Source organism: Pleurodeles waltl, chromosome 7, assembly GCF_031143425.1.
Source record: "Pleurodeles waltl isolate 20211129_DDA chromosome 7, aPleWal1.hap1.20221129, whole genome shotgun sequence".
Lineage (NCBI taxonomy): Eukaryota > Metazoa > Chordata > Amphibia > Caudata > Salamandridae > Pleurodeles > Pleurodeles waltl.
This window is the reverse complement of record NC_090446.1, coordinates 1,051,962,161-1,051,976,733: the sequence shown is the minus strand read 5'-3', so window position 1 is coordinate 1,051,976,733 and position 14,573 is coordinate 1,051,962,161. Positions and strand designations below refer to the sequence as shown.

Below are 14,573 nucleotides of genomic sequence, written 5' to 3'. Positions count from 1 at the left end.
TTTCTGTGTTAAACTTTTGAATAAATTATTTGTCAACATTGGCAACACCAGCCTAACTTTTAAAAGCATTGTATAAAAATAGAATAACAGAAGAGGCAGCTAAACTGCAAATGAATTATAGTGATTTTGTTAAGAATGGCACTTGCTTTGCAGCACTATGAAATGGCAGAACCTGTATCACCAAGCTTTAAATATATATATAAAAAAGAAAAAAAAAGAAAAGTTATTCCCAGACTGCCCCGACACGCACCAGACAAAGAACCCTAGGGGAGAGAATGTGTTGTCATGGCCAGAGCTGCTGACATTGGACCTGGGGAACACTGTTCGAGTCTCGACATCCTGTGATTCTGAGCAAATCACTTAATCTCCCCTTGCTGTTAACAATAAATGTGTTCTTGTTTAATGTAACCGGTGCTCATGTAAAGCACTGTAATATCTTTGTATCGAGTTTGCACCATATAAAGCTGCAAAAGAACATAAGTTGCTTCAATAGTTTATAGTCAAATTCATGCTACATAGTACAGCAAAATAAATAAATAAAGCCCTGCAGACATCACAAAGAAATAGCAAGATGCCCGAAACCAAGGAAGATGAAGAGACAACATACTGCCATGAGGGAAGAGGTGAGGCAAAAGAAAAAATAGTGCGCCACACTAAGGTACCTTCCCAATTGTGCAATAATTAATGTAACAGGGTCAGTCTCCAAGGTGGTAACAAAATAGCCTCAAGGAAGGACAAACCTAAAGCATTTACCAACAACATCAAGGCTTTTTTTTGAAAGGCAAGCCCAGGAACGAATGAAAGTTATCTGCGTGGTTAAAGCCCTCAGAATAGATTACAACATGTCAAGAAGAGCAGTGCTTGCGCTCTGCTACACTCTACCTAAAAAGCGTTATGTGGACAGCGCTGGCCGTATCATATCACTTATTTTCCCCTTACTTTCAGCCATGCTGAACAGCAGCTGTGCTGCTGTACAACATGGTTAAAACACATTGATATTGTCTAAGCTAATAGTTCTCCACTAGGAGATACCTACTGGCTTTGACATTGCTTCCCCCCCCCCCCACATGGTCCAAACAGGCACTTGCTGACACCAGAGTAGTAGTGCCTGGTGGTGCTGGAGAACAATTGTTAGAAAAAGATCCAGCTACAAGTTTGGGATTCGGGGCATATAAGAAAACTAGAATTACTATGGTGATTAAGGTGTTTTGTAATTTGATCTGGTATTTACTTTTGTATTATAAAACACCTTAATAAAACATGTAGTAGCAAGATATTTAAATACTGTGTTTGCCATAAACTAATTGAACTGAAATGTGCTGTTGCCTAAGTGGGTTTCATTCTCCTGAAGAATTCAGCAGTCTGTCAGTATTTACCATCAGCTTGCCCCCACATACACTAGAAACCACATGGGGTCTGCTAAAATTAGCGTTACAGTTAGGGTGTTCTGTGAATATGACTCATTCGATTTGTTCCGAATGCCTGCCTACATGATTCTGGTTTGTTTATGTACATTTCTCCATTTGCCTTTTAGGAGAGAACATTGTTAAAGGGGATAAAGAATCCATCAAGAATCTTCTGGAAATATTTGATGGTTTGCTTGAATATCTCACTGAGCAAATCAGTGAAGCTTCTTCTCAGACTGGGGGTGAGCAACTGAATATTTTTTTCTCAGTGTACAGTCAAAAGCCATTACTTGTTTTGTTCTTCCTTGTTTCTTCCTCAGTTGTATTTAATACTGGGATTGTTTGAATCCACTGCTTGAATTTCAATTATTTCAGTCAGCCCCCTTCATACATCTCATATACAAGTTTAAATTGGATGTACATGGTAGTTGTACACAAGTCCGGACTGGCCGTATCTGGCATCGGAGGGTTTCCCCAGAAGGGGGTGGGGAGGGGGGGGGGTGAACTCAGGGGGAGGGGGCGGTTCTTTTGTTACTGGGGGGCTGGTTTTGTTGCAGTGCAGCAGTTTTAAAAGCACCTCCTACACTCCACAGTTTTCAGGCAACAATAAAAGTCCCAACATAAGTCTGTTAATTAATGAGGCTGCTGGAGAGTGATCAGAGTTTTGTCTAGTGGCAGTTTTAAATCTTCTAAGGTAGTGCCAAGGGTTACTATGCCTGCTGCAAAGAACATATACTATGCAGATCACAGGACCATATTATATGTGCATTGCTCAGTGGGATACTGCTTTTGTCACAGATATTTTGTTTCTGTACAATCCTAATCTAATATAATTGAATATATAATGAAAAATGTGTTGTAGAATGCACAGTTTTTGCTATCTCCCCCCCCTTATTTTCTTGTTGTCAGGCTTGCACACTATGCACCTCTTTGGGGGCTGACCGTTTAACAGGGCTGTTTTGGGTTCCCAGCCCAGCCCTGGTAGTACATTGTGAAACTAGTCAAGAGATAATTGATCGCTGTGTGGAGTTAAAGGAGAGGATACAGGCAAATAATAATTGAAGTGGAAGCTAGGTTCTGAGAGTGGCAGTTGACTGTTAATAATTATTTTCTTTAGAGGTGCATTTTCAACTCTTTCCTTAAACAGGCTTGGGGCGGTACTGATGGATACAGGGATATCATTCCGTACCACTGGTGCACAAATTGAGAATTATTGTCTCATGTTTCCTTTTTTGTGCTCCATCTCTGATTTGATGGTATCCTTGTTGCGGGCGTGATGGCAGACACTGGAGGTAGTGTGCCTATATGTAAGATAGAAGAGGGTAACAGTTGTAAGGCTTTGTAGACTATGCAGCTGCTAATGAAGGTGATGTGGACTGGCAGGGGAGAGCCAGCAGGATTCCATAATATTTGAGAGTGATGTGGCCATATTGCCTCAGGCCCTTGATGAGGCACACTATGGCGTGTTTGCCTTTAAGGGTGGGGGCGGGGGGGTCAGATATTGACTCTGGGAGGCTGCGGAGGAGGGCATTGCTATCATTCCGACGCAAGAGTGTAAGGGCCTGGATAGGCATTGCTTACATTGTTTGCATGAACTTGGCTGTTTTTGGATTCTAAAATGACTGGGTCACCTAACTGCTTAGAGGTGACACTTATGGCACTATACACAGTAGATGCTCCTTAATTACTCTTTAATTTTCAAGAGGGTAGTCAAACCTGTTTATGGAATGGCTCTTCGTGAAAGTGTTATCGTTTTCCAACAACCATATTTTATAAATACGAAAGACCCAAACCCCTCCTGCCCTCAATCCAAACCCCCCCCCCCCCCCGGCACTCCACGGCCATCTCACCTTAGATTGCTGCTGCACCTCACGCAGGTCCGTTCAGCTGCGGTCTTGGAAGTATCGGGGTGATCAGTCAAGCGGGGGCCGAGAACAAGGAGGGGGTGTCCCAAAACTCATTTTCCCTATTAATATTTTTCCAGAGGGTCTTTTGACACGCCTACAACCCAAACCGCTGACAGGAATTACACCAAATTTGGCAGGAAGCTAGATCATGTTCCGCAGATAACACTTTCCGTGGTATGGTGTTAATCTGTTCAGTAGTTTTGGAGATATTAAAGGTTGAAACATAGGGGTGTCTAGGGATCCAACTGTGTCCCTGTGCTGATATCTGATTGGCTGCCAACACTTCAACAAGGAAGTGTTAGCAGCCATGTTCGGACTTGACTTCAGCTGAGTCTCGGAAAAAGGAAAAAAATAAGAAAAGGGGCAAGGCTAGAGTCACCCTGATCCCTTAGCTATGGTGCTGGGGTCCAAGAGCGACCCCGCCACAGCTAAAAAGCATTTTTCTTAAATCAGATTTAACTGAGATTTTTTAATCTTTATTTATTTATTTATTATTATTATTATTATTATTATTATTTTTTTTTTTTGTTGTTTTAAGGTCGTACTCCCACACTTTTTCTCTTTGTTAGCCACTACCAGGTGACAAGGAGAGTGCATGGGGCCCCCTCCTATGGCTGCCACCTCCCAGGATTGATGAGTAATTAGAATGTGGGGCGGGGGTTGCACTGCTTTCCCCCGTGCCCTGGTGACCACCACTTCCCTGGGGCATACTCCATTTATTGTGTGGGGGAGGCCTGATAGCCTCCCCCCATAGCCCTGGGGACCAGCACCTCCCCAGTGCACTTCTTACACTGAATGCAGGGGATTGCCACTTCCCCGGAAAGCTTTCTAGATCAGTGTGAGGTCCCAAGGGGGCAGAGGGGTGGGGCGTAGTGCACCTCTATCCCCTGAAAAAAGGAAATGTTTAGGCCGGGTGCCGAGGATGGGGTTCCTGGGACCACGATCAGCCTGGGGAAGGGGGTTGGGGGCATGCGGGGTTTGGTTGGTATAGGGGTTGCCGCAGGGTCTAACCACAGGCCAGACCCTGTGGCCAGCACCTGCTGCGCATGGCCAGGTGGTTATAGGCATTGCCCACAGAGACTGGCCATAGACCAGGTCTGCAGCCAGCCCCTACTGTGCACAGCCAAAGGCCGTGCGCAGCATGAGGTTGGGTTGTTATAGGGGTTGGCCGCTGGCTCTGCAACCAGTCGGCGCCACACATGGCCAATGGCTGCGGCAGCAGTGGTCAGATTAACGTATAGTAATGAAAATTACTTTACTTAAAAAAAAAAAAAAAAACATTTAAACAAGATTAGAGACATTATAGTTAGGTTTACATTTTAAAAGTAGAAGACCATTGAAATTCACCTGTTAGTTAGTTAACTCAACTATAACTTTCACCCTAAGGTGATTATAACTCGCACTCTTGCCATGCACTACTGATTACCCTACAAACTACGGCACTCATGACCTCTTTGATAACATCATTGATAATATCAATGTAATATTTGCAGTAAAATTATTGATGAATAATTGTTGGTCTCAAATAGATTATTGGCTGGTTTCCAAAATGTTGTGACCCCCTTTTCTTTTTTGAATGTTTGCCCCGCGAAGGTGGTGGGTGCCTGGTGGAGGAGAAGGTGGGGATGGTTTTGGGGGAGGGGGGGGGGAGAGTATTATAAAAAAAAAAAGCAGGAATCTGTGCTTGTTGGGGGTGTCTGTGTGTGTGTGTGTGTGTGTGTGTGTATGTATGTGTGTGTGTATATATATATATATATATATATATATATATATACCCCCAACACTATCTTTTGTGGGATATTCACAGCTACCTTCTGCTTAGATGAGAAGCTTAAGATTTTTCTGAAAATAGATACCTCTTCAATGAGAAACCTCTCAAAAGCCTGTGAGGTTTGTGGAAATATTTTATTTTCATGATCTACACATGAGGTACAGTTACTTCCTGCACCCCAATCACAAGCCTAAAGACTAAAAGATTTGAGTCAGTCTGGAACACTCCCCTGGATAAGAAGAAAAAGTGCATAAACTGCATTTGCTCTCTAATAAATGATTCAAACAAAATTTTGCGGAAAGAAACAGCTCTCCTATCTTACAAACTTCAGGAAAAAAAATCCCTAAACAGGAACTTGGAAACTCTAGCCTATCTGTATCCTACCCCTGAGCTTGAAGTGAAGAAAAGACCTCAAGCCATTTCAGTGCCACGAGCAGCTTCACCTTAATTTATGAAGCCAAAATCATTGATGACTGCTCTGTCAACAGACCATCAGCCAAACCTCGGTGACACCTACCTAAGTCAGCGCTCTACAATTGAGGATGAAGCGGCACCCAGTGAAGAGCATCACATTGGCGCTTAAGCTATCTATGTTGGTCCCATTGACATCTGTCCTGTTGCCACAGTCTGTTAAGAACAGTCCCATCAATGGCAGAGCCATCTATTAATGTTCTATCAATAGTGGAGGAAAAAGGCCAGCAATACTGCTGGAACATTTGTCCCTGAGCAATATTCTGCCGCACATGTAAAGCTGCTTCAACTTGAACTGGAAAATAGAGCCCACTAAAACCATCTCTGTGACCCTCCAAGTGATTATGAAAAACACCATGATACTCCAACTGTACCAGTGCCAGTTGGAGCACTTAAAAACCTACAAAATATGATGCCTGATTAATATGCACACTTTCTGACCTGAACGTCCTGCCCACCCATCACTTCATCCTGTACCCCAGAACGTTTCTCCACTCCACCTACTAGCTGCACCTCTGCCTCAGCCAGAGCCTTTGCAACCACTGGATATCCCACAAACCTTGCCTGCCGCTCTAAGGTTTAGGTAGGACTCCAATCTTGGCAGCCCGTACAACCCCAAGACCTATTAAAGTGGGTACATAGGATCTATAAGATTATTCTCCAATGACTTTTTCCGGACTTTGAGGAAGTGAGTAGGATGACCTTTATAGTACCAGTAGCAGAACCAACCATTCCTCCACCAGTGGATTCACTGCTAGATAGCATTGCCAATTTTTATAGCCTAATAGCAATTGCACCCAATAGATTTGAACTTCAGTTATAAGAAACAGTTTTTCTATGGCTTATGAGAGCCAACGTGTCATGTAGGTACTCATTAGGGTAATGAGGCTACTGGATTTCGGCGGTAGGATCGCCTGTGTTGTGGGTACTGGGTACAGTTCCACACCAGGTGACACCTGATGGCCTAATCTGGGGTTTCCGGCTAACTAGTAGTGCTCCATCTCTGACCAAAATGATTGTGGGAACTGGACTCATGGCAAGATAGACTCCCCAGGGAATCGTGGTACATCAGATCGCATCCCTTTCTCTAGTTACCAAGATCTCACTCAGGCAAAGACAACAGAGGCAGAATAAATCTAAATAAACATTTATTAAAATATCTGCATCTTAGATAAAAGCAAATGCATAGCAATAACGAGAATGATAGAAAGCAATAGGAGCAGGCATGTGACTAAAAGTGTAAAACACAAATACAGTCCTATCATGCTGTCTAAACGGTGGAGTGGATCAAGAACCCCTCACCTATGCTAAGTATGAGCACAGCATACTAAGCCTAATCTGCCCTTCGGGTTTCCCCCCTAGGAAAACATTATCCCATATACCTGAAAAGAAGGTCTGAGGTCTAAAGAGAGACCGTCCCCATCTGGATCAGGGCTCGGTCGTCTAAGCAAGTAGATCTAGCAGAACTTGCAGCAATCAGCATACAGTTGTGGTCATCTGGCTGGAATCTCCCTCTAACGTGTCTGGGATTAAGGGGTGTTTTTATACTAAAACAGCTGACATTCTAAGAAATGGTGCCCATGTATGAGTGTGTGTTTTTCTGTGAATGCTGGAGACACAGCATACTACGTTTATCAGCAGCCCTATCTAGCTGTAGTCTTGAAGAAAGCACAAAGTGAAATGAATGTTCTACTAAGAATGTGTTGCTTTCCTAGGCGAAAGAACAGCAAGATAGAGAAAATAAAACAGCAGTGCTAGAATAGCTATTGCTAAAAAAATAAAGCAACGCTGAGTAAAACATGTCTGTATTAAAGTGCACAGCTGCAGGCCTAGGTAGCTAAAACAAAGTGTTTAAAACATGGCTAAAATAGCTACACAACAAACCCGAAAGTCAGAGCTATAATAATTAGAGCTGTACCAATGAAACATCACTTCTGGCAAGTGGGATTAAAGCTGATGCTAAAACCAGCAACAGTAGCTGCAGTGATTCAGAAATTAGATAACAAATATTAAGCAGCAATCGATACCCCAGTACTTTAAGTAGGCCTCACCAGAGCAGACTCTGTGGCCCTGTAAACTGCTAAAAGAAGATGTAGAAACCCAGGAACCCCCACACCTTTCAAATAAAGCAAAATAAAGGATGCTTTTGGCAATAGGGTTTCTTCTATGCCACATCTGTTAGAGTAGTGAGCACCATGGCCATCCTAGGCAGACATCATTGGCAGATATGGTCCAACACATCTCATCCATCCATCGTTTGTCTGAGAACAACATAAAGGCTAAGGTGATTTGAAGGAAAGAGGACTTCAGAGACTTTCAAAGTTGCAGCAATGTATGTGGCAGTTGATATGGCTCAAGTTGCCTTCGGTAAGGCAAGATTGGAGGAAAGAGTGAGGATAAAGGAACAACTTGTACTGGCTAAACAGAACGTAAGAAGCTTCTTTACTCTAGAGGAGAATAGCAGCTCAAGGTTTTTTGTTTTTTTTTAAACGAGAAAAGCCAATTGATCTGCAGCCTTTTTGCATGGTCCACACAGTCAAGCAAGACTCTCGCAATGTATCTTAAAAATCTTAAATCCTGCTTAAAATTTAGTTCAGTCTGAGGATAAAGATACTGCAGAAGTGTTTCTTTAACACTATAAGAACGTTTACCAAAGAGACCACACTGTCTCAACAAGCCTTGAATAGTCCTTCAGTCTAATTAGGCTTCAGCAAATGGAAACATTTCAAAACATCAAAACTAATACCTAGCATTTCGGAACATGAGGCGTCGGTCACCTAGCAGAATACACCTAATGCCAAAGCCAGCTGTAGCGATCATATATCAATTGAGTTATACAATGTATTTTTGAAAGACATGCTTCCTTTTTTACTGAACTATTTAACTCAACCAGGGACGGCACTGCCATACCATCCACTTTTAAAGACTCAGTGATAGTTTCTTAAAAACAGGCGTCACCTCTCATCATGAATTCTTACCACCCAATTAGTCTGCTGAATGCAGATTATAAGCTATGTTTTAGAAGTGAGGACATCACATTCTAGATGTAGGACAAACTGGACTATAAAAACAACGTTTTTTTTGTTGCCAAATTTACTGATGGTGGCAAACACACTTTTTAATACAGGCTATTCATTTTTATTTTCACCGTCAAGCTACAACGGCAATCATAATGTTTGATGCCAAAATATCATTCAACTTGATGAACTGGGACGCCTTATTTTTTTTAACTCTGAATAGGTTCTGGTTGCACCAGGGCGCAGAGGCATGAGCTAGAGCAAACTAAGTCAGAACTGTCCAGATCAACACAGGCAGAAGCCAAGTCGACAACTTTAATATCCCAGGCTGTGAGGAAGAAAATGCCAATGGTTTCTGCTCACGAGATTCACTTGTGATCCCAACAGAATGGGTGGGACTTCTGCTAAATGAAGGTCTGCAAAACAATATTGTCAGAGCTATGGTGGATTGATTAAGATCATGCTAATTGTTTCTCTCTTCAGTTTTACAATGGCTCTGAAAATCAATGGGAGGGGAGGAAAAGTGTAGACATGTGTCCTGACCACAAGCTAAAAAAAACATACCCCATCAAGCCATTCTGTGGATGCTTGCTGGTGAAGAATTGGCATTTCTTGTTTGCCCAATTTGCAAAAAGGTCTAACCTTGGATTTCTCCATGCCCCAAGGTGTACTCTTAGCAGACTGTTGTCAAGTTCCCATTTGTTGCAGTTCTGTGATGTGTGACTGAGGCAGACTACATAGTCACTGTGTATTCTGGGTACATGTTTCACTGTTAAAGAGATTGTATTTTATTGCCCTGCCCAGAGCCTTATAGGTAATGGGACTCCTTGGACAGTGGTTGAGATCTCATGCTGCACTGCTTGTTGATGTAAAAGATCAATGTAGTTCTGTCTGAACTACCACTAACGATTTAACCAGACAAATAAGGATTGAATGCCTTTTATGATGGCTCTTGGCTCTCGCATATTGATGTGTATTCCGCTATCGTTCAGAGACCCTTTGCCCCTTGGATAATGGTTCCAGTAGCTCGGTTCCCCATCCTTCTATTCAAGTGTGTGGTTAGGACGAAGTCTGGTTGGGGAGAGAGAAAATCAGCCTATTCCTAGGTTTTCTGTTGCTATTCACTACTGAAGAGCATTTTTCACTGCAGAGGATGTTTAGGTGAGGAAACCAAAGAAGCTTGATATCTGAGCCCCTTGCTTGTCCTGTTCTTGCTGTGTGGGTCACATTCTTAGTCAGCAGAATAGGATGAGGCATACAGAAGACAACGTCATGCCTAATAGTATTTTCAACTGGTGCACCTTGATATTTGATTGCATTTGAATCTGACTTGCTAGGCATATTTATCCCTCTGATGAGGGATCTGCCTACATGATTTGTGCTCAGGAGTGCCCCCCAGAAAAAAGACTGCGTGAGAAGGCCATATAGCCAATTTCTCTATACTGAGCCTGAGCTCTAATCTTCTGAAGAGCAGAGTACAGTCTGTTATTGAGAGGTTCATGGCTCCTCTACTAACTATTCATTGAGGTGCGGGTACACATGATGCCATACAGTTAGCTGATTTGACATACAACAAGAGGCCTCTGAACTGATAGCTGCAGCTGGTTACTTCAAACCTTAAGACTTTCCAGTGGTTGCAGTGAATTTGAATGTGAAAGCAGGCGTAAGGGATTCCATGCATTCTCCCTCCGCAAACGATTGCAAGACTTCCTGTAGGGTGGCCATTCACAATGATTGTCTTCTCAGGAAGACATTGAGCCGACAGCTCTTGAATGGGTCTCCAGTCCCCTCATTGCTTCTTCTTGATTAGCAATAACTGAGGAGAAGCTTACATTAATTTAATGTTTTGGGATTGGTCAATGTTTTTTTCCGCACCTTGAGCGGCATTTTATCTTGGGTACGTGCAGATGTTTCTGCTAGAGCAGCAGCACTGGGAAGGGTAGGGTGTTCCGGGAGGGTTACTTGAGCTGGGAAGGTCGCTGGGTGAATTCCTGCATGAGCACAAACAGGACGCGAACAAGTAACCTTTTGTCTGGGGTTATCTGTGCCCATTCCGTGGCGAAAGCTAATGCCCTTCTACTTATGGTGCCAATTTTTAGTTAACAGTTAAAATAGCAACCAGCACCAATGACAATATCCTGTGTCTCAAGACTGTCTCACAACCTCCGCTGCTCATTTATAGCTACTTATTTTAGGATGCTGCAGGTGATGCCCTTAAGGACTGTTAACCATAACAGTATGCATGGTATTGTGCTGGCTGCAGGCTGTATAACTGATACCTCTAATTTTATTACACTCAGTTGCATAATGAAGGTCTACCTTTAGCTCCTTAAAAGGGATGGTGGCGTTGATTTTGTCATATCACAGGAGATCAAATTGCTTCCACGTCAAATTTTATATTATGAACAGAGTTATCAAAGTTTCAGAATAGCCCCTCCATTGTATGCAATAGCCAGAATTCTGTTTTCTCCTTCTGTCATGGAGAATATTGCTACGAGCCAGTCTTCTCTAAGAGCAGCTACTCCTGCAAGCTAAGCTACTTGAATCTAGCATCAACTGCCAACTGCAGCACCTGTATCCGGACCTTATGCTCTTTAAGCTGCCTGACCATGTACGCAATCACACAGGCCCAGAATGTTGCCTTGAAGGGCTTCCCCGCCGCACAAATTGGAGCTGATTTTTTTAATTCCAGTAAAAAAAACTCCCTAATAAAAATCTGGGTCTCAGACAGCCAAGCCTGGACTGACAGAAAGGTTCAGTCAAACTGCCACCTAGATCTAGCAATATTTTACCCTTCCAACTCCAGATGGATAGATATGATTGAATGATCAAAGAAAGCACTGGACAATATTTCTGTATTCCACCACATAAGAGTCGAAGTCCCTGGAAAAAAATAAAGTTGAGATGCAGAATTGAATTAGCTAGAACAACATGTAAACTGCATCTCTTGTGGATGGTCCACTCTCCAAGGATCAACCAAATTAGAATCCTGTTTAATCATGGCAAAGAGTGAGGCAGTTTTGAGCTTAAGTTCCATTTTAATCTTATTGGATGTATCCAGTTTCAGGTCTTGAATAAAATTAAAATATCCAACAATCTGAGGCCCTTCAGCCCCCTTAGCCAAGTAATACAAGTATTTTAAGGGACCAACTACTTATGATATTGGGCCATAATAGCTAACTAAATTGCAAGGAGCAGGTTGTACTCGCACCTTTTAACCAAATTTATCTTCCCTGCTTATCCCTTATAACTTCTCTTGCCGTCCAATCTATAGATAGGCCAGATATATTGTGACTCAACGCATGGCACACCTGGCAGACTCAAAATCTGCATGGGAATATTTCTTTGGTATCAGGGTTTTGGGGTTTTTATCCTTAAAATGTATCTCTTGTAAGAAAATAATTTCCAGATTAAGTAAAGACACCCACTTTATCATGGCACCATATTTCTGTTTATTTAAATACTCATTGGTGTTACATGAAATTACTTTAACATTATAGACCATTAAGCAGTCAGTATTGTTCTTTGACCTGGTCCTTCGACTGCACTTACAGATCGAAAATCTGGATTGCCTGCTCAGACTACATAAACTGCATAGAGTAATAATGCCTGACTACCTTCACTATGTCCAGAACCACTCACTACCTGATGCATCTGCTCATTTCTATCCTTTTTTGCAATCCCCTCTGCAGACATGTCTGAAAAGATGCAAATCTGACTTTTGTTTGCCATTGTAAATACTTTCCTTTGGGTAGCCAATGAAAAGCTATGCTCTTTTGAGCAATAGCCTGCAAAATGAACAATAATAGAAGATATTTAGAGTTTAACAGGCTCTGAGCAGGTATCCGATGAGCACTCATGATGGAAAGATCTTCTGGGGCATCATCTAGAATGTAAGATTCAATCAGGGATTCCATAAATTGGATGGTTTTCTGAAGGCCCGTGTGTTCTCTGTACCTTCAGGTGTCCCAATGAAGCATAGGTTGGATTTCCTAGCATAATTTTCCATCTCGTTAATTTTGTTGTACAGATCATCCAGCTTTATATAGACGAAATTTATATCTTTATCCCAATTAAGGGAGTGATCCTGGTGGTCAGATAACCTCCGTCCCATTTCTTATAGTTGTGCTGGTATGTATTGGTAGCACAGTCTCTTCAATTTTTCTTAGCTGTTGGTGAATCACTGCTACTTCCTGAGACTGGAATAGCTTGAGCTCAAGAAATTGATAGGATAGTCTCTAGACTAGATTGAGCCAGAAATGGCTGAGCTGGTAAGTCCTACCTTACCAGTAGCTTGAGTACTATTTCCATTGAGCTGCATCAGGAGTTGGTCGTGCACTTCTGCAGAAAGTTCAGTAAGGACGTTGTTCTGCACACTTTGTGCATCAGTCAGTTTTACTGGCAGAGGCTGATCCAAGACCAGGTTGGAATTGCTTAAAGGGTCCTTTGTTGTGGGAGGAATCAGCAATTGAACTTGCTTCTACTTTCCTCTTTGGATATTGTTGTCACCGCAGGTAGCAGCCCAGCAAGAGTTTTTAAGGTTTCAAGGATTTCGCCTCTAGCTTTCAAATGCTTTGCAAATATAGGGTATTTCTTTTACCCCTTTATTATCTTTCGATATAGTGTCCGTATCTGGGCTAGAATGAGATGTATTATCACCCTTTTCTGGGTGGCTACTCTCCCTGTCTATCTCCCCCATTGAACTAACGTTAGATGTGGAAACCATAGAGGTAATATCCACCTGCAGAAGTAGCAGAGTCACTTCACAACTAGAATAGAGGTCCAGGGTAGTATTTAGGGACTCCTCACTAGTCCCTTCTACCTGATTTTAAGATCTCACGGAGGCTGCTAAGGTGGTCTCAATCATGCTGGACTGCTGGATATTTTCTCGAAAAGCTGAAACCTTCTCTTTGCAGACACCATAAGACGTGAAGGGCCGGCGCAACACTTGGATTTGTGAGGGAAATGTGTTGCTCCAGTAGTTTTAATATTAGCCCCCTCTGAGATGTAACTGCTGCATATTCAGACTTGGGCTAGGACTTCCAGTTGCTGATTTACCGGGCTCAGACATCACACATATATTGGTTTGCAGAATCGACCCCATGGCAATCTGAAACTATGCGAGCAAGTAAAATAAATTTGAGGTATTGAGAGAAACCCACCCGACGACCTTCGACCTGGTAGTAAAGCAGTCCCTGCCCGACTGCTCGCTGCAGAGCGCTGCACTTATTGCGATGAGAAACCTGGTGGGTCCTCCACTCAGCTGTAAACAGCGTGCAACAGGCAGTAGGGAGTAGAAGCAATGTGCAAGGTTAAACTGACTTGAGTAGTCTGCGGCATCAACCAAACGCCTGCATGCATTCCACGCCAGCTCACATCGAGAATTGTGTGTGTGCAAGGAGCTGGCTCTCGATTCACAGCAGAGTTGACTTACATTGATGTTGCCAGGAAGTTTCCTTGAATCACCGTATTTTATTGTGCTGTGCCTGCGAGAGCATGTGACGTTTTGCGGTGTCCGCAGCATTCCTGGCGTGTGTGAGCAGCCAGGTCAAACAGGGGGTTGCCCTCAAAGCACAATAGCAGTGGATCATGTAGGCTCTGCACACTGCCAGTCGACTTCCATGAATTCTCACACATATATTCATGTAGATTGCAAAGATGGTTTCGGGAAGCCCAGAGCTCTGTCTACTAATAAAGAATATATACAGCAAAATGGCAAAGATTTTGCATTTGATGCCTATCCACAGGCCTGAATATTTTAGCCATTGCCCCATCAGGTTACATCATCCCTGCTAGAACTGGAGCATGCAGGCCTCAAGCACACATCAAAGTTCACCTCACAGCTATAGCAAGGTATTTCTGCTGGCCTGAATGTCATTCTTTTTGATGTCACAGAGTAGTGAAGGAGTTTATGAAATAATTTTCCAGAGTTGCTACCCAAGCCGGGTAGCTTGTGCTGAAATGGGAACTCAGCAGCCCGTCCCAAGTGATGAAGCGTCCC

The 14,573-nt window shown here is 42.9% G+C and overlaps 1 protein-coding gene across 1 annotated transcript in view; it reads left to right on the top strand.

Annotated features, from left to right (window-relative positions):
• CEP95 (centrosomal protein 95) overlaps positions 1-14,573 on the top strand; it is a 410,650-nt gene that overhangs the window by 76,587 nt on the left and 319,490 nt on the right. Inside the window, exon 4 of the mRNA XM_069199921.1 lies at positions 1,535-1,648. Coding sequence (XP_069056022.1) covers positions 1,535-1,648 — 114 coding nt within the window. The remainder of the gene's footprint in view (positions 1-1,534; positions 1,649-14,573) is intronic.